The sequence below is a fragment of the Centruroides sculpturatus genome, unplaced genomic scaffold (genome assembly GCF_000671375.1).
Source record: "Centruroides sculpturatus isolate CEXI.00-Female unplaced genomic scaffold, Cexi_2.0 scaffold75, whole genome shotgun sequence".
Taxonomy (NCBI): Eukaryota; Metazoa; Arthropoda; class Arachnida; order Scorpiones; family Buthidae; genus Centruroides; species Centruroides sculpturatus.
The window spans coordinates 407382-428800 of NW_019384342.1; the positions used below are offsets into that span (position 1 = coordinate 407382).

The 21419-nt window shown below is 32.2% G+C and overlaps 2 protein-coding genes across 2 annotated transcripts in view; both read left to right on the forward strand.

The window, feature by feature from the left end:
* The window catches only part of LOC111634507 (lutropin-choriogonadotropic hormone receptor-like), a 115811-nt gene extending 114206 nt beyond the window's left edge, over positions 1–1605 (forward strand). Inside the window, exon 7 of the mRNA XM_023379304.1 lies at positions 92–1605. Within this exon, the coding sequence (XP_023235072.1) occupies positions 92–1227 (1136 nt within the window). The 3' untranslated portion in view covers positions 1228–1605. The remainder of the gene's footprint in view (positions 1–91) is intronic.
* Positions 1520–20218, forward strand: LOC111634514 (lutropin-choriogonadotropic hormone receptor-like). Its single transcript, XM_023379315.1, has 3 exons — positions 1520–1553; positions 3127–3831; positions 20157–20218. The coding sequence occupies exons 1-3, from the start codon at positions 1520–1522 to the stop codon at positions 20216–20218; spliced, it is 801 nt and encodes a 266-aa protein (XP_023235083.1).
* The last annotated feature ends 1201 nt before the right edge of the window (positions 20219–21419 follow it).

Consider the following 21419-nt stretch of genomic DNA (forward strand, 5'->3'; position numbering starts at 1 on the left):
TTTAATTATAATTTATTGCTTTATTAATGAACTAAGATTTAATTCATATTTTGACCTTAAAAAGTAATGTTTTGAATATTAATATTTACAGGTTCTGGTTGTAAAGTGGCTGGTTTCCTGACAGTATTTGCCAGTGAATTATCTATATTTACTCTTACGGTTATTACATTAGAACGATGGTATGCGATTACTTATGCCATACATCTCAACAAACGATTACGACTAGGAATGGCTGCAAAGATAATGATTTGTGGGTGGATTTATGCCATAACAATGGCGAGTTTACCTCTCGTAGGAATTAGTGATTACGCTAAAACTAGTATATGTCTCCCAATGGAAAACAAAACTCGTTCAGATTTAACCTATCTCACTACGTTACTGACCATCAATGGACTTGCATTTCTCCTTATTTGTCAATGTTATGGAAAAATGTACTTATCTATTACTCGACAGCAATCAAGAGCCACAGCAAATGACAAAACTGTAGCTAAAAGAATGGCCATGCTAGTATTTACAGATTTTGCCTGTTGGGCACCGATAGCGTTCTTTGGTCTAACGGCTATCGCCGGATATCCACTTATCAATGTCACCAAATCTAAAATTTTATTGGTATTTTTTTATCCGCTCAATTCATGCGCCAATCCTTTTCTTTACGCCATCCTCACGAAGCAGTACCGTCGCGACTTCTTCATTTTGCTCAGTCGTTATGGTCTCTGCACCAAACGTGCCATGAGGTACAAGGGGACCTACACGTGCAATCGTGGAATCAGAACAGGTACCTTGTGCCTCCAAAGAGGTAGAGGCGATCGAAAGTGCAGAGGAGATGACGGTCCTGTTTATGATGATGGCACAAGAAGTGTTTCATCTACAATCGATATGCTCCCAGAAATTGACGGATCCTCCTGCGAAGTAGTACGTTTAGGATCCGTAAGAAAACCAGGAGATAATTGCCGTCAGTTAAGTGTTGTCAGTGAAGATAGCGCACCTTCATCAGAAGAGGAAAGCAGCAGTCCTCTTCATAAAGGTTCTCCCCATCCCATAAAAAATAGTTGCACCAAATTGAATGTCCATAGTCTGGAACAAGAGGAAATACTGAAACGTGTATTAGGAGAGTGTGACCAAAAGAAATATTTCACAAGCAATGAAGTAATCATCACTAATAGAATTTTGCCTTTAGAAAATGGATGTTTTATCCCTAGTAGAGATTCTTCAGAGACTAAAATTTAAACTACTCTTGAATTTAGTTTCATACAGTCTTCTTTCTGTGTTTGTAAATGAATATTTAAATTATAAATACATTTAAGTAGATTAATTTATCTTTCTGCGATTTATACAAAGTTAATAGAATATGACATTTGTTTTACTTCAAAAAACCTTATTCTTTAGATTCTAACAAATTTGGAATCTAATTGTCATGTCATTCGTTTAGTTAATCATTTAAAATTTATAATGTCGACATTGTTTAAAATATTAATAAAAATATTTAAAGTTGCGTGCTTGTTTGGCATGAAGATAGAAAATGTCATTTAATTTTATAAGTGAGATTCTATTTGGTGAGAAATTATCCAAAGTCGTCATAATTTCTGATATTTTGAGCTATTCTGTAAAGATATAACGTTAATAAATAATTCGTATATTGTACAGTAATGTTTCATTTAATAATTTAATTATGGCTTACCTAAATCAATACAAAATAATATAGAATTATTTTTTTCTAATTGATCAATTTAAAATTTTTAGTTTAAAACCAAATATGTTTTATTTTATAAAAGTCACAGGATGTAATGTAGGCCCTACACCTATAAATCTTAATGTTTTAAAATAGATGACAAATTTACAATAGCGTAAAATTTAAAAGCATGAGATATTCACATACATAAAAGTACCTTTTTTCAGCTTAAGGTTGTCCTATTGATTTTGTTTTAGAAGAAAAATGAGCTTATAAATTTCTATTATGCAAGTCACTGAATGGATAACAATCAGCTTTCGGTCAGTATAGATAAATAAGTAGCAATTTCTGTTGTGAATTGAGATAATTTATTCTTGTAGTGAAGTAGCTATCAACATTGTATCTATTTCGGTCTCCTCTTAAGAAATGAAGGATCTATTGTGGTGCTCTTTTGTTTCTTGAAATCATTCTTCATTAATTGATAAGTGTACAGAGTAAAGACTTAAAAGATAAAATATACGTAATTTGATACCATCAAAACTGCTTTACATATTTTCTCGTATAATCGGATATATTTTAGTTTAAAAACTATTAAAATTTATAGTAATTTCTACGTATGAAATTTTTACATATAAATGATTGGAAACATTAAATGAATTTTATAAATTTTTAAATTTCAGAAAGATTTTAAACAAAAATCTAATTTTTTCTTTAATTCATCAAAAAACGAAGCTTTAAAAAATGGAAATTTAAGTTTCAAATGTACAAAAAACAAAAAAATAAACTACAAAACAAACTCACTATTGACTTTTTCATATCAAAAACAACTGTCACGTTTCGGAAGGTTAAATTTAATATTATAAGAATTTTTACAGGTTTAGAATTACTTTGTACAGTATTTTATCTAATCACACAGTTTACAGAATAATTTGTTCTAAAGAATAAAAGAACAAGAAACAGAATATTAAGCAGATTAAATACTACAGAAACTAATACGATAATAGTTTTTCAGTTTCATCTTTTCTAATTCTAAAAAAGAAAACTATTGAGTAAATTGATTTAGAACATGAATCGAATATGAAATATTTGTATTTTATAAAAATTTTATTTCTACAAAAATCATCGTTAAATATTTACCAAAGAAATATAAGATATAAATCGGTTAACTTTTTATTTTTATATCTTGGTTTTGAAAACAATTTCATTTAATCTTATGTAACTAAATATGTCAAATTTGTTAGAACATGATATATAACTCCTCTTATGAAGATTGTTGTGTTGAAGTTTGAAATGTTTTAAACTGATTAAAAACAAGCATCATGTTTAAGATTAATCAAGAAAATGACTTATGCAACAATATATTAGCTTTAATTATAATTTATTGCTTTATTAATGAACTAAGATTTAATTCATATTTTGACCTTAAAAAGTAATGTTTTGAATATTAATATTTACAGGTTCTGGTTGTAAAGTGGCTGGTTTCCTGACAGTATTTGCCAGTGAATTATCTATATTTACTCTTACGGTTATTACATTAGAACGATGGTATGCGATTACTTATGCCATACATCTCAACAAACGATTACGACTAGGAATGGCTGCAAAGATAATGATTTGTGGGTGGATTTATGCCATAACAATGGCGAGTTTACCTCTCGTAGGAATTAGTGATTACGCTAAAACTAGTATATGTCTCCCAATGGAAAACAAAACTCGTTCAGATTTAACCTATCTCACTACGCTACTGACCATCAATGGACTTGCATTTCTCCTTATTTGTCAATGTTATGGAAAAATGTACTTATCTATTACTCGACAGCAATCAAGAGCCACAGCAAATGACAAAACTGTAGCTAAAAGAATGGCCATGCTAGTATTTACAGATTTTGCCTGTTGGGCACCGATAGCGTTCTTTGGTCTAACGGCTATCGCCGGATATCCACTTATCAATGTCACCAAATCTAAAATTTTATTGGTATTTTTTTATCCGCTCAATTCATGCGCCAATCCTTTTCTTTACGCCATCCTCACGAAGCAGTACCGTCGCGACTTCTTCATTTTGCTCAGTCGTTATGGTCTCTGCACCAAACGTGCCATGAGGTACAAGGGGACCTACACGTGCAATCGTGGAATCAGAACAGGTACCTTGTGCCTCCAAAGAGGTAGAGGNGAGTACAAAGTAACTGGTTTCGACTTATTTCTACTTAAGAAGTAGTTAAATAATTAAGCGATTAGGGAATTGGGGACATAAACAAAACACTGACGAAAGAGCCGGAATTTTACTTAAACAAAAGCTTAACCGAACCATCTCTAGCCGAGTACAGTGGAGACTGATTTCTTTGTATTATTAATGTAATAAAAACAGAAATTGTTCCAGTTCAAGGAGAGTGACCGAAAAGTTGTAATTTTGGAAATTTCTGAGGACACTTGGTCCTAAAACGAATTAGTTAGAAAATAAATGACTATTAGTTTAACATATTTAGATTTTTACAGCTATGGTGAGAAATGTTTAAAATCTACAACAGCCCTGTTGCGTCCTTTGAGATATACTAGTGATGCGAAAACCAATATATATTGTTAATTTCTATATTACGATACATTCATAATTTAAAATAGTAAAATATAAACATTTGTAAATTAAGTTCTATTTTTTCGGATGTTTATATTTGTTCATATAAGTAATAAACATATTGCTAAATAAAACGAAAAATCTCTTAAATCCGGCAGGATGTAGGAAGGCAAACATATAATTGTACTTTATATCAGTGGCATGCCGTCATTGGAAGCGGTGGAGGTGCCGCTTCCCTTGTATTTTCTAAAAAAATAAATACATATTAATTTTAATTATATGAAAATAATCGCACGATATTTTACTATAACCACATTATATACCTTATTACAAATTTCTACACTACACGTGAAAAAAAAAGGTAAGATTGCTATTGTATATTTAAATATTAGTGGCGGAGTGGAAACGCTGTATCGTCAGCATCCAAAAAGCCAGATTCGCGCATGCGCTTTATAGAGCACCAACCTCACCCGGTTTAGCCGGTGGAAGCCTAGGACCTCGGGTGGATGCTACACGTATACTGCATTCAATTCTATCCAGGACCGGTTCTGGGCTGTTAGCCGCCCACCTGCTAGATATTTGGCCGCCCTCGCCCGATTACGTGTATCACGAGTAGATTTATAACTTAACCCAATTTACTGGTACGTTTTTATGATAGTTCTGTATACAGTAGTTGACAGGAGTTTAAAAAATCCATTAAAATATTTGATATTTTTATTCCGCTCTCCTATTTTATATTACTCACGGGTTTCAATGTTAAACCAGTAATATTACGATTTCGTATATCCCATCTCTAAGGGGATATAGAAAAAAAAACGTGTACAATTCTTGTATAATATTAAAAAATTAACTGTTACTTTGACAGTGTAATTTACAGCTAAATTTAATGAATGAGAGAGATGTACGAGGTACAGAAAAAGCTCTAAAAATTATTTTCCTTACATTTACGATTTATGTATCCGTTTGTCATAAAAATTTGTCTTTCCATTTTTTTCTCGAGACTACAAATATTCGAGTACAAAGTAACTGGTTTCGACTTATTTCTACTTAAGAAGTAGTTAAATAATTAAGCGATTAGGGAATTGGGGACATAAACAAAACACTGACGAAAGAGCCGGAATTTTACTTAAACAAAAGCTTAACCGAACCATCTCTAGCCGAGTACAGTGGAGACTGATTTCTTTGTATTATTAATGTAATAAAAACAGAAATTGTTCCAGTTCAAGGAGAGTGACCGAAAAGTTGTAATTTTGGAAATTTCTGAGGACACTTGGTCCTAAAACGAATTAGTTAGAAAATAAATGACTATTAGTTTAACATATTTAGATTTTTACAGCTATGGTGAGAAATGTTTAAAATCTACAACAGCCCTGTTGCGTCCTTTGAGATATACTAGTGATGCGAAAAAAGAGGCATTTGACATTGACCGGTATCGGCACCCTGGGAATTTGGCAGTCCGCGTGTATGCACGCTTTGCAACCGTCTTCGATTCCATCCAATAGCCACTCGTAGGGAGCTATTTGACTAAGTGCATTGTTTTAAGATTTAAAAAGTAAAGAAGATTTTATGTTATTTTTATGTACATTTTTTTACAAAGCTATATTTAATTATAATTTTCTTTAAAAGTATATTCATACAATTGAAGAATATTTTGTACCAGGTATGTACAGTACATCCACCACACATTTTATTTCACCAAATAAGTTTTTATTGTTTTATTTTTAATTGTAGCCCTTATATCGTGGCTAGCGATTCGGAATGTAATTGTAATATTAAAAATGCATTTAGAGAAGTCTACGGTTTTTACTGGCTTATCGAATAAACGACAAGAATGGACCCTAGACCATCACTGACGCGCAATTGACTGATTGCCCCTGGATGTCGGCTTCTTACAGAAACAGCTTCCCTATCGTCAAATGTCACGGCACGCCACTGCTTTATATAATGCTAATACAGTAGACTCTCGCTTATTCGGATTACAATAATCAACACCTCAAATATCCGGCATATCCATCAGTAAGATCGTCTGTGCGCTTCCGTTTCACTGAAAGCGTTAAGGCTGGTTTCCATATTACAGGAAACGAATACAGAAAGAGAAAACGGAAAAATAACTAAATTCCGTTTCCCTTAATTTTCTGTTCAGTTCTATTTCCACAATACAAAATATCGCGAGCAAACTCATCCGAAGTCGATTGTAGCACGTAATCTCTGATTAACAATGACACCTTTATATTGTTTATCTATTTTATTATAAAGGAAAGAATACTTCCTTACCTCTAAAAACAATTCCAATTTGTCAAGGTCTATATAAATCGGTCTGGACACGAATGTTATCTTACTTATAGAGCCGCCATTTTGGGGCTTTTTGAATAGTGCAGGTTTTAAACAAACTTGTACGAGCAGTTAGTTTTATACGGCATTAAATTAAAATTACATAAAACCAGTGAAATTCCAGTCTAATAATAGTTTTGGATGAGTATGCAATCACAATTTTATGTAAGTCGATCAAAATGGTTTAAAATAAAAAGCATCCTTATCATTTTGCTCTCTTGATTGAAACTAATCAAATTAGTAGTTGCATTAGTCTTATCACTTATGTAGGCATTTTCTAAAGTGGTGCAATAATATTAAAGAAAAGTCAAAGAAACCATATCTCTATATGTGACATTTTGCAAAATTTAGCTCTCCGAAATCAGTCTACAGCTTACTTCCATGCTATATACAGTCTCCGCTAAACTTTTCGCGTGTTTAACACACTGCCTGGCACTGTGATCGGACAAGATAATGATATTTATCGGTAAAGAATAAAGAAAAGTCAGACATGCGACCTTTGCCAGATATTCGCGTCCAAATGTGGAAATCCAATGGCGACAGTTCCGGTCGCCATCTTGCTTGCGAACGTCGTGCTTTCAAGCAAGTTAAGTTATAGGCACGGCGATTGATGCCTGTAACAAATAAATGCATTAACTTCTACTGACCGAAAACATCTTTACCTTGAACCAGTACTACTACCTATTCTCCATGCTCCTTGTAGGTCAAGGCTTGCTATCGCTTGCCTTCCGCATGTAGACGTTCCGCATGTAGACGTTCCGCATGTAGTCGTGCGCTTGGGGTGAGCCTCCACACCAGTAAAATTATATCATCAAGTACTCCATAGTCAAGTGGGTTACTTAAAGCCAGCATAGTCTCATGGGCTAATTAAACACGATAATACCGGAGCGCGTGGTGCGCATCGCGACTTCCAATCGCGTGGGGCTGAATTAGAGGGGCTTTATCTCGCAAAGGATCACATGTAGAATAAGGTTCCATTCACATTTTTGCTCCCAAGGGCATGCTCTACGGCTCTGTTAAGGTCCCAACAGTGCCATTTACATCTGCAATTGTATTCAGTTTAGAATGTTCGGTTCGTTGTCATTTATTGTCTACAGTTCTGCAACCATCTTGCTTTTCTTTACTTTTCTGCAGGAAATCTAAAGAATCTAGCATTCGAAGATTTACTTTTACAATTTGGTGCCACACAGTAATCCATTATTTCACTTTTTCTGTACTTAAATATAGCCGACTCACACAAATCTCGTGTAGGGAATACCCTATGGATAAACTCCAAAATGGCCGCTGACGCAAAGGATTACAAAATCGTGTCCAGACCTATTCATATATATCTTGCAGTTCGTCGCTTCTTTTCGCTTTTTTTCAAATAAATAGCCTGCCATTACCTTAGATAAAAGACGTAAAACTTCACTACTACTACTACTACGTCATTATGTTTTTTCTATTGGTAAAACACGACAGAAAATCAGAAGTATATTATTAATACAGTGGGTGATCGGTTAATGAACATAATCCGTTCCAAGACTTTGTTCGCTATCTGAATTGTTCGTTAACCGATTATCGATTTACCATAGGTTTTATGGAAATTTGATTAATTCGTTCTGGAGACCCCCAAAAAATAAAAAAATTACATTTTCTTACTACGTATATTTATATGTAATAATAAAACTACATATAGGCCTACACAGACTTGCATTTTTATTAGTTAAGTTTTTCCGTTGTGGGGGTTAAAGAATGTCTAATGTCGATTGTTTTTCTCTATTCTCCAGGATTTTTCAGAAATAATTAATAGCATTGTAATTGTAGAGATCCTTAAGCCTATTAACCTCAACCTGGTTTGGATGCCATTCTAAGACCGTTGTTCTGACATCCTGCTACTTCTTCAAAGGATCTTTAATAGCCGATATCGGCATTAATCTTCTTTTTCAAAAAAAAATATCTCGCAGTTTCTTGGTGTTCTTCATTCAAGAGTTCTTGGCGTTCTTCTGTCGTCAGATCTGTTTTAGGTTCCATTATGAGCTCTTCAATGTTCTTTATTTTTCAGATTGTGATTTTCATTGCTCCTTTAGTGCTTAAGTCTTCTTGATTATACAGTATCTTTCTTAGATAAGATTGAACTGCGGCCTGCTGTAGACCTGCTCAAGCCATACTGCCCAGCAACATCAGACATCTTCTGTCCACTCTCTATCTTTACTTTTATACTCTCATTTTACGAAAATAAAAACCGACACAAAACTTAACCCGACAATCTCGCGAATACTATAAAAAAAAATGTTTCTGTCAGAAAAATTAAAGGCTGGAATTACAAGGGAGAAGTTTCAAAGTTCGGAGGAATACTATCTGATCAGTATATACTGGATTGAGCGTCGATGTCGACGTCTCCAGCGCTCCGAAAAGTTTCGAATTGTTGCCCGAAGACAAGGGAAGACCAATCGGTATTCATTATTTTAAGTCTCTTCTTCTGTTTGTTCTGTGAGATATTCGTTGTCCGAACATAAAAATATTTCGCGAAAGTGTTCGCTATCCAATTTGTTCGTAGTCCGAACTGTTCATTAAATCTCTAAGGAGAACATCTTGTATATTATAAAATTTTATTTAGTGCAGTATATTAAAAAAATTATAATCTCAATAATTTTTAAGAGATATCCAGATTTTTATGTAAAACAAAAATGTGACTTTGTTTGATGATTATTCAATGTGTAGCAAATATTATTGTGACGAGTTTCGTGGAATTCTTGTCACCTATACTTATTTACTAAAAGTATGTGTACTTTGGTCAGGTGTCAAAAGGGTGGCATAACTCACAACTATTATACAGGATGAATCAGAATGACATTTTAAAAATTTGGGGAATTGTAGAGGATGAAATTTTGAACGCTTGTAGACTTATTCTGCTGCTCTCTGATGGATAAGACGTAAGAATAATGTTAACATTGGATCGTCTAAATCATTTATAGTCTTGTCTCTATGCCATCTCTCTCGCCCAACACGATGTAAGTTTTTAAAAACCCAATGATTTTAAAACTTTGCTGAATGAAAGAAAATTAAAATCTGTATTGTAAATTAGCAAACGAACAAGTTATTCGAAATTAAATAAATGAGTGGTCTAAACAAATCTAATAGAATATTTGGCAAAGAATTCAATTAAAATTTTGGAATAAAGACAAAAGAGAGGATGAACATTTGGTCTAACTTCCAGTTATGAAAAATTCGAATTACATTAATATATTTTTAAGATATTTTAATATATAAAATTAGATGTCAGTTGGACTATTTTTATAATTTTGTTTCTAATAAATATACTTTTACTCGATGCTTTTAATGCAGTCTTGAAGAATTCTTAACAAATACTGTATATATTCTTATATTTTGTTATATGCTCTTATTAAAGTCATAACAAAATATAACAAAGCCATAGTTTCCCCTAAAACAAAACCATTCTCCTAATTATAAATACTGTTTTTGTGTTTTATAAACGTAGGCCTATATATTAGCATTTTCAAATAATATCTACAGAAATAATGAATTAAAAGATATACAGTATATATATATTTGATTAAAAAGTCATTAGAAATAATTTTACACAAATAGTGGAACACCATCTGAAGCAGTTATTTGTTTGCAATCCGTCTATTACTGTATATTAATCGTAATTTTCAAAAATAGTTTCGATATCGATCGACCTTGCGATATTTAGTGCTTATACCAACAGGAAATCTTTCCACTGTTCACAATTGCATGTCAGTGTCAGCTTATATTTGTAGTTTCAATCCAATTTTTGTAGCTGAACTCTCGAAAGACATTTTTATAATGTTTACAAAAGAAATTTTTATTCCGATTTAGATTCGACCTTTACGCGAAAATGTAGCATACTCTGGGCTATATAAATTACATCAATCTTTGCCCAATATAATATGTCATGTCTGCAATAAGGTCAATTAGCATAGATGAAGGGTGAGGGATAAAAATTTAAAATTTATCCCTCACCCTTAGAATTAGATAAAAGAGTACTCCTACTGCTCGCAATATTGGGAAGAGATATCTGATCGCGCTATTCTCTGACTGAGGTCAAATAGCGATACATTTATTTACAAAAATTTTATTTTCAAATATTGCATCTCTTTTAATAATTGTACAACTGATTCATGACGACATTATATTTAAGAATAGAATTGAATATTCACCATAGTATAGCCTACGCTTCGACGTTTAAATCCTGAAGAATACAACGCTATTTCAAATGATATAAAACACATTGCTACAACACACATAACTTTTTATAATATTTTTCAATTGGTTCTGTCAAAAAATATTTGTTCGACCAGATCTGAGGAAAAATAAGACTGAAAATAGTTGATTAAATTTACAATTATCTAATTTAAAGGACAAAATATTTTTCAATGATAAAACTATACTTATTCTGATGAGAATGAGACCAGATATGAAAACTTTAGAGGCAGGAGGCCTCCATTATCTATTTATAAACTTCTGATGCAAAATTGAAGTCAAGTTATTTTAATTCAAAACTTCCCCTGAAAGCAGTTAAAAGATGACCGGCACGAATCTATTGTTAAAGCAAAAGTATAATGTATAGGGGCAAGCCACTACTAATTTGAGGTAGAGAGAATACATTTTAAATTGAATAAATTAAGAATATGATTAAAAAGTGCAGCCCGGCATTGTGACGATGTCATAATAAATAATTGCTTGTTTTTAAACGTAGTTATTTATAATAAAAATACTATTTGCTATTTTCTGTGTAATAGCAAATTCCATTCTTCTTGACTAATCAGAAGAAGAATATATGGACTATTAAGTTATAAATTAATTGAATGGCTTTAAAAACATACTTTTCGATTTTTGTCGTTTCCGATACTCTACTATCTTTGTCATCATCATATGTTTTAAATGGGTAATAATTAACTTTTAATGCTGAGCTCTTCGTTGTAACAAATCAACATCAATCGTGCATTTTGTACATTTTCAGTGCATTCAAAATACTTCAATAATCTTATTAATATCGTTCGACAATTATCAACTTTTTATGATTTATTAAGTTAATTTGCAATGGCGATACAGAAAAGGCAATAACTTTCACCCCATCCCGAATTAACAACAGTATAACTTACGATATATGTGATAAAATTTAAAAAAAACAGGTAAAATTAAATAGTCATGTAAGGTTCTTTTATAAATTGATTAAAACTAGTTATGCCTAGATGAAGATAATCTTTGACAGGGTGTTCGGAGCTGGCGACCCTGTAGAACACTGTGAGGAGTATCCTACTACTGTTTTGGGATGTAATTTTCTTAAAGAAAAAAAATGGTTGGAATCAGGACTAAAAAATGGAATTAACGGAGGAAATTTTATCAGAAATTTTTAAAAAGAAAAAGCTACGTTATTATTGAGCAGCTAGTCTACAAGGTATTTGAGGTACGATAGGAATCAAAAAGGTATAATTGGCTCCAAAAATTATTTTTTAAATATTTTTTGACGTTATAAAGAACAGAAAATATATCTTTGCCAGTATCGTTGAGCAATTTTATTAAAGTAACCTGTGAATTGTATTGGGTTGGCCCAAAGTTTTGGCGTTTTTTTTTTAAGTTTAGGTTATGCACCCAACTTTTGAACCTTTCCCATCGAGTGAAGGTGACGCTCTATGATACTGTGGGAGCATTCTATTATCTCTGCCAATTCCCTCGACGTTTAGTCTGGATCTTCGTGAATAAGCTGATTCAGTTGCTCCTCATCGAACTGAACGGAGTGTCCGGTGCGTTGCATGTCTTTGAGGTCGAAATTGCCATCTTTGAATTACTTAAACCAATTTTGAGCAGTCCTAAGAGGCATCGCTTGTTTGCCATACACTTCACAAATCTCTCGAGCAGCTACTGTGGCTTTGGCACCTCGATTAAACGCAAAAAGCAGGTGTCGAAAGTGCTCTTTTTTTGTCGACTTGACACTCCATTTTATTGAAATGAAAAGAATAAAAAGTATATCAGCATAAAAAAAACTAAACACACTATTTTGTAGAGCACATAATTCTCTATTGAATAACATAAAACGTATTGCCAAAACGTTTTACTTTTCACGCAGAATTTTCACTTAAAAAAAACGCCAGGAGTTATGGGCTAAACCAATAATTTACATTGCATTTCATTTGCATTATACTGTATAACTCGAAAAGAAGCATTTATAATACTGTAACTGGAAGTTACAGCATTGAGAATGTACAATATAATCCTCTTTTTTTTCATCTTACATTTCTCTTATATATTGTATGATAGTATTAAATCGTCTAGTGCTGTTATAAAATAAGTTTAAAATAATTTTTATAAATTTCACTATACATAAAAAGAAACAACATAACATATAGGCCTAAATACAAAATGAAATTTCAAGCTTAATTTTTCAGATAACTTAAAACAATATAAATAGGACTGTCGTGTTTATGTACATTTATTACGCCAGGCATTAATTCAAATAAATTATTTGGACGATTTTAATTTGCCATTACTGACGAATCTAATTTCAATGAGTCGTCCAACATTGAATGATAATTTTAAGGGTCTTTCATCAAAAACTACTTACATTGTAAGTGCACTGTTTAAAACAGTCAACGATCCTACGTAATAGTTGTCTAGTAAATATATTAAGCGAAGTCAGTTCAATGGCAATACAATAATGAGTTAATTACAGAGCTCATTAAATGAATATACAGTTATTTTTGAATATTTCGTTTTTGTTTTAGATTAAACCAACGATGAATAAAATCTTTCCCATTTACAAAAGCAGTTGATTCTAGTATTTTAGAAACTTTTTTGGGGGGATATTTGATGATATTTAGTCGTTTCTGAAATTTATTTCGAAAATTATATATCTCATTAATAATTAATTTAATATTTTATAAGTTCATTTTGATAGAATATTAATGTAAGAACATATCCATATTAAAAATAAAATTGCAGAAAGATACATCTACTTCATACTTACGAGAAGAGTCTCTAATAAAAATTAACCATTATTTTAATGCTATTTTCTTAGCGTGAAGTGGACGTTTCATAAAAAGCTTTTATGTGTTTTCTAAGTTTTAATGTGTAAATGAATTTAACCGTGAAGTTTAATTTAGCAATTCACAGTTTGTTAAAAATCATAACATTAAATGTATATTTCATAATATGACTTGTAAAATCTGGTGTTGTTTGAAATATGCATTGCAGCTTATTTTATAATACCTATATGATTATATTGGTCTTAACGACTCTGACTTTCTGACGTGAGTTTCATTCAAATAGCTTATTTAACTGGAAGAAGACTTCTTATAGAAAAATCCAGCATGAGTTGCTTAACTTTTCCGGCAACATTTATAACTGCGACTGGCGCCATCTGTTATGATATTTTATTTCAAAAACTTTTTATATAATTATAAATTGGCAAAAAGCTTAATTTTGAGGTAGGGGTGAGTTTTATAAAAAAAATTGTAAATGATAATAACGAATAAAATCGTCATTAAGTCCAACCCTAGTCCAGATAGGACATACAACCCCCCTCTATCTCCCCAGCCCGTTGACCTTTAACAACTAAAATTTAATAGCATCAATCCCCGTAATAAGCAAACCTCCTAGAAAAATTTCAAAACTTTTCGACGAAAAGCACAGAAGTTTCAAAGCGGGTGAACAAAATTCTGCGCCCTCATACATACAGAAAATAAGCTCAACATCCATACATACAGAAAAAAGCTTCGAACTTTTTTGCATATCTCGACGTTTTAAGATTCCCTGAGTCCAAAAATGTAAACATCTGGGTGTCATTTTTTGACTGAGCGCCTACTTTCCTTCTGTTATATACAACAGAGCCAGGAAAGTAAAATAAAATGGAGCGTTCAAAAAGAGACATCGAATACGTTGCCAGAAAAACGTGAAATCTGAAAAAATAGGATATTTAATGAACTATGAAGTTTCAAAGTTCAACTCTCGATGCCTGATAGAACTACGTGGTTTTCAGCATCAAGTCTTTAAAAATGCTCATTATTATTATTATTTCGTATTATTTAAAATTCTATTGATTCATATTGATTATTCTTTATTAATTTTTTAAAATTAATAAAGAATAATTACTTAGAATTATTTAAGCTATATATATATATATATATTGTTACATATATTGTTTTTAAATAATAATAAATTGCAACATAGATGTGATATGAAGAGAAGCGCAAAGCACAGTTTTGTGTCTCAAAGACAGAAGAGTCTCATAGAAAAGCACTTAGTATATGAATATATACAATACATCTAAGAGAATATTTAAATTTTATTCCTGTGAAATTGTTTTAAAAAATTTTGAAAATAATTTATCTTAATGTTTTGATTAAATCTTCATTTGATGCTGTGTTCTATTTTTTCTATTGACTTAATTAAGAGATGGGATAAGATAAAACTGCAGATTAAAGGATTATTTCTTTTCATCGTATTATTCAATACGGGATTATTGGAATGAAGTTAATTAATTTCTCTTTATTGACATTAAATAAACCAAGATAGTATTTGCCAATGAAATTTGTTCTAAAAGTAGGATATAGATCCTGAAAGTAATCGTACCTTCAGAAAAAACTAAGCCCAAAAGATATACTATATTGCAAAGATTGCACTATACTGAATCTGTCTTAATAATGATCTTAAAAAATTGATTAAGTCAATTTATTTTAGTAAAGTATTTTTTCCTCCATCTTTCTGCTGGATCGTTCTCGTCGATTGTCTTTAATTTAAAAATAATCTATGTAAATAAGTTATGTTTTTCTACGAGTAAATTAATAAAAATAACAAAGAAATTTGTATTATTTTGCAGTTTATTTCGATATCAACTGAAAATTCAAATGAATTAATTGAATTTTTAAACTCTTTAAATTAAAATTAATCTAAAATAGGTTCATAATTTTCGTTTTTATATTCACTCGCAATTTGATTAAATATTTTGCCTTTCAATTAATTATTTAAATAATTTTTACTTTGTTATAATTCATACGCCACAGAAAATTCTAAACAAAGAAATTCTCTTTAAAAACAAAAAAATGCATCGACTTATGCACATCTTAGTAAAGGTAATCGAAGTTTTTTCGTTGCTAAGAAATCACCGAGACTTGCTACATCTTCATTAGCTTACACAACAAAAGTTCTGTTTGTTAATTGCTTTTCTTGTTTTCGTTATCTAACCTTCTTAACTAAATTAACTATTTTATTACTTAACATTATTAACTAAATAGTTAAGTTTCTGATAATATTACATGCAATATTAATCTGCTTACTCTACTAAAAATATGGAAATATAAAATCGATTAAATAAACAAAACATGTAATTAATGGTTCATATATGAATAATAATCAATACTGTACTATTATGTTTTAGTGTTGTAATTATTAAATGATGAAGCAAGCAGCAACTACAATAGAAGCCATGGAAATTGCGTCACTCAAAATCCTATAAAAAATGTGCGTATTATTATTATTCTTTTAACAAAAGTATCATTTCATTGCAGGCTTTAAAGAACCCGTAAAGATCGTATCATACATGACATTATAAACATGAGAATGTTTCTGATTGGACGATAACAGTTTACTGCAACAATGTTTCCGATAATTGTATAATTTAGATATAAAAAGCCGTGCTAAGATACTTTTTACATGCAAACGAAAAAGTTTTCGACAGTTAACATAAGTAAAAAGTCCATAATTGTTGCTGAAGGTTTAATTAATTAATCAATAATCATACGTTTGTTATAAAGGAGACGTAAACATAGCAACATTAAAAAATTGAATCTGGAGGTAATGTGAGAACACCGTGCCGGAATAGAATGCTGAAGTGTCTCAGTCTGAGAGAACGTACTGCTAATTCTTCCAAACTAAAAGCGAAAAAGTAGACAGATGTAAATGCAAATTCACAAATTGTGCGATGTCACAGTGAATCACAATGCCACTCGGACTGAACGAACTCGAGATGCAAATTGAATTTTTAGTTTCTTTGGATATGTAAGTTTAATGTGTTCATTAAAAATTTGGATATTCTTCAGAGGCATTGTAAGCAGTAGCAGCCTGTACATAAAACAGTTTCTGAAATTTATCTGAATTTGCTTTTTAGTCACTAGCATGTTAACTTTTCTGCATCTTTTCTTCCGACATCTTCGGAAATATTTATTCTTTTCCTCCTAGGCATATATGCATCGTATCCCGATGACGATTAATGTTAGTTTGATTATCCATGGACAAGGATTTCATGTACAGGTGGAGCCATAGGGTACAGGTAGCTTTGTACTGTATATGCTATACAGCAAGACTAGAAATAGTCTTGCTGTATATGCATATACAGCAAGACTATTTCTAGACTCCAGTTCAACACAAATTCACATTTAAACCTGAATATAAAAAGAAGCAATAATGGAACAACGATCGCCCAAGTGCTACATTGCCTTAGTTTTATCAATGCAATCTAATCCAATTCAACTCTGACCAGTCGCGTTCTTCTTTAGTCAATCGCTAATATAGCTCAAGGTGGCAAGACGTGTAATTTTTAATACGTTGTTCAGAGCATATGTACTGTACAAAAAACATGAAAACAGGATCTCACAGAACATATTGTACATCATAAACTTTTATGGTTATGTTTCCTCCGTTAAGAGTGTTGATAAATTTGCCAATACTCCAAGATACTGTGGTTCTTAGAAAATACTTTTTTTAAATTTGAGTTTCATGGGTACTTTCATGACGTAACTCATTTTTATACAAATCTTAGTTATTGCCGCTATAAAGCAATGCTTTCACTTATTACCCAAAACGCTTACTCAAGATATTTAAACAATTGTACGTATTCAAAAAACTATAGCTCTCGATTTTCAAATGTTTCTTAGTGTCCTAAATATTGCTGAATTAAATGAGTTTTCAGTCTTGTCCAGGTTCGGTTTATTTGTTTAGGGCAACGTGACAAGTGGGCGATCCGTCGAGAGGAGTGCCTCCCGGAGGACTTTTTTTTATGGAAAATGGCTCCTATTGTGATGTTACTAATGTGAAGAAAATCCGAAAAGTTTGAAGTGGCCAGCCCGTTGGCAATGCGCAAACCCACATCCAACTACTAGTGTTCAGCGGTTTTATCCACTTGATCACTGAAAGGATTTTTAGTCTTTCTGTCTACATAAAATCTTGTAACTCGATGTTTTATCCACTTGCCAATTAAATTATTAAACTAAGAATAATTTCGATACTTCAGTCTATAAAACTAAAAAGTAGAAAATAAAAAATATTTTTAAAAATTTAAAGAAACGTTTTCTATTCACATAAATGCACTAACAAGTAAAAAATAAATTATTTCTGTTTTCACAGCATTCTTAGTATTATGCAACCAAAAATGAAAGCGTGCGCGTTCATGGAAAGCCCATAAAAATTGATAGAAAGTGTAACTAAGAATATATCTAAACAAGGGGCGCTTATGTTTAGATATATTCTTAGTTACACTTTCTATCAATTTTTGGTTTACGTTTTTAATTTTGGTCGCAAAATACTGTGAAAGCTGAGAAAAAAAAAATTATTTTTTACTTTCTACTTCATTTATGTGAATAAAAAGCGTTCTTTAAACTTTTTTTTATATTTTTATTGTTATAGCTTTTACGGCGTGGATTCGTCCACGCCGTAAAAGCTATAACAATAAAAATATGATGGAGCCCGTTTCTTATGCATAAAGTCTGAAAAATATGACAAACATATGGAATGAACTTGACTAAGTAGCACAACGTAGCCCAGTATGATCGGCTTCAAATGGCAATTAATGGCTATTAACTCTCCTTAAGTTGAGGAAAGTTAACTGCCCAAAATCGATCGATTCCTGAATGGCTAAGTTATCGCACAATCTACGAGTGCAGTTTAGTATCACCGCAAACGACATTCGTTTACAATTAAATTAATTACATATCTTCGCAATGAGAGCAAGGCGGCATGAAATCTGTTAGGTCCGGATGAGACACGAACCTTACAAACCCGCAAAAGTTTTCTGCGGTCTCTTCGAGAGATTAATTAACCGCGTTAATCAAGGGATACCTGTATCTTTCACAAGGCCAGAGAGCCGAGGCAGTTAACACTTAACTGCCACGTCTATTAGATTTTAAAAAACTGCACGTTTACTACATTTAAGAAGTAGTAGGTTAACATGCTAACCTACTTACTGTTTTTAAACTCTTTCCGCCCTGTGGGCACCAAGAGAGCCTCCTTTTAGCAAGCCCATTAACAATTCGACCAGGCCCACAACAGTATTGCCGGGTGGTGAAGGGACTAGGCCGACATATGCGGACGAGTCACCCCGAAAAATTCGGGATTTTTGACGCGTCCAGATTCCATCCGGGTCCCCCAAAGCGGTAGTTGACACCTTAACCGCTCGGCCGTCCGACCTGTGTCAATTTCTACTATGGAGCTCAAGATCGAATTCGGAAAATACAAATAATTTTTCATGGGTGATCTCTTCCGGATAAGTCTATCCGTTCGTACATAATCCGGCCACCCCCTTTGAGGGCCTGATCGAACCCACAATGGCTGTGTAAAAAAGCCGTCTCAGTATTCTCAGTGGTAGAAAAAGTAAAAACAAACACTATTTAAAGTGATAAATTTAATACTATTATTATTATTTATGTATTTTTTATCGTTCTTGCATATGAATGGTGAATGATGACACTCAAACTTATCCTAAAATGCAGCGCAATATTTAAATTTAATTTGCTAAAGAATATATAACAACTTCATCTAAATTTTGTGATTTATTATATAATTCAAAATGACAACGATATCAATTTTCTCACAATATCAAATTTTAATTGATTAAGGTTATGACTTAACGCCAATGCAAATAGTTATTTTAAATTCCATTTCATAGCCATCAATCAAAGTAAATTTATTTGAAAGATTAAATTTGTGTGAATTAAATATTTACGTCATTACATCTTTAAATATGTAACAGTATGTCAAATATCAGCTTTTAAATCAAATAAAAATTAAATATTTATATTATTAACTATATTACATTAAATAACATATTATAATTATAAACAGATGTAACAACAAATCAATGTAAAGTATTAAAAATTTAAATTAAAGCAAAAAATATGTATTAGAAATTGCAAGTGAAAAGATTATTTTGTTTATATAGTTTCATTTAAAATGTTATCTGAAAGATTTCGAGTTGTATTTGCTAAATAAATAATGAAATTGTGTCAGTTTTAAATTTAAACTAACTCTAGAAAAATAGAAATTAATAATATAATTCTAATTTTCGTTAAAGAATAATTAAACATTGTTAAACAAGTTAAAATATCCATTTTATTTTGCAGCATTTCTTAAAATAAGAACGAAGACGATGTGCTGGATCATGAATATGTATTACTTACTCGCTGCCGTAGCTAAGCAATGAAAATTCTTCAAAAAGATGTTTAACTTTTTCCTAAAATTCAATAATTCATATCATATGACGTCGTGTAACGTTTACTGCCTTTTATAGTTTCAAATTTCTCGCAAAAATGTCGGAAATTTCAAATATATTATAACAATTTAATTTTCTAATAGGCCGATATGCTCAATACAATGGCATAAATATGATTTTGCTGTGGGATGATCTGGGAGGATGATGTAAAAAGTTTAATCAGAATAAAGAAAATTAAGCATCCTTTATCCTTCGCTGCCGACAAATGAACGTCCCTTATATTTTCGCCAGACAAAGATTCTAGAATGTTCCCGATAAATCTAGAAGGAAGCTTCGAGAACAAACTCGATATCCGAACTATGATCTTTCTTCTAGAATAGGGGTCGGCAACCTGTGAGGACCCAAAAATGAGTCAAAATTAAATAATTATTATTAGAAATTTATTAAAACGAAACTAAAAAAAAAATCGTCTATTGTTAAAAACCGATCAAAGATCGAATTAGGTGTGTTAGTCATATGAAACCGCGACGAGAGAAAAAAACTTTATTGATGTAAACCGAATGTAATATTTTTAAATGGTTAATTAATAATTGTAAGCAAACGGTCTCCAGTAGAGATGGACCTTTGAAAAGTCGTTCATATGCACATAATTAGAACATAGAAATTTGGAAAAGAGGAAAGATTAATGACGAGAAAGGACATCGCGTCGTGTCGTTAAATTTCAAAAAACGTCACAGACTAGACAACAATGGTGGAAAATATGAGCGCAAGTTTCAAAGTTCCATCAACATTTTGCAGCCAGAATAACGGATGGTGTCAAGTAGATTCTTCAAGGCGGATCTTTCTCGTGACTCGAAAAGGAATCGTTTTTCGCTTAGAAACAGACGAGGGAGCCAATCAGAAAACAAATTGGAGAACGGAGATTGATATAATCCCCGATCTTCAAGGACAAAGGAACTTCTTCCGTAAACTGTGCTACTGAGTACTTACACTCCAAAAAGTCCTGAGCGAAAACTCTCTGTGTGTGTCGACGCACAGAAACGCAGAGTCCGCACAAGTGTCCATCGAAAGAGCCATGCCACCGACACCTCCCGACAAGTCTCCTTACTTGCCGCAGCCCCGGGACCCATCTCCGAGTGACGAGAGACAAACGTCCACGACGTCCAAACAGTCGACTGTATCTAGATAATTCTAGTTCCTAGGTGTAAGTTTAATTTTATGTATAAAATAAACGGGTTTTTGTTAGATTCTTGTCATCTGTGTCTCCTCCACCACACCCACACGCGTTCTACCCTAGATCATTCTGACGCGGGATTAACGATTCCCCCCGGAAGTCGGCGAACTTACACTGGTGTCCGAGAGTGGGATAAAAAGTTTCCAATCTCCACCAGGTCAGCGAACTTACA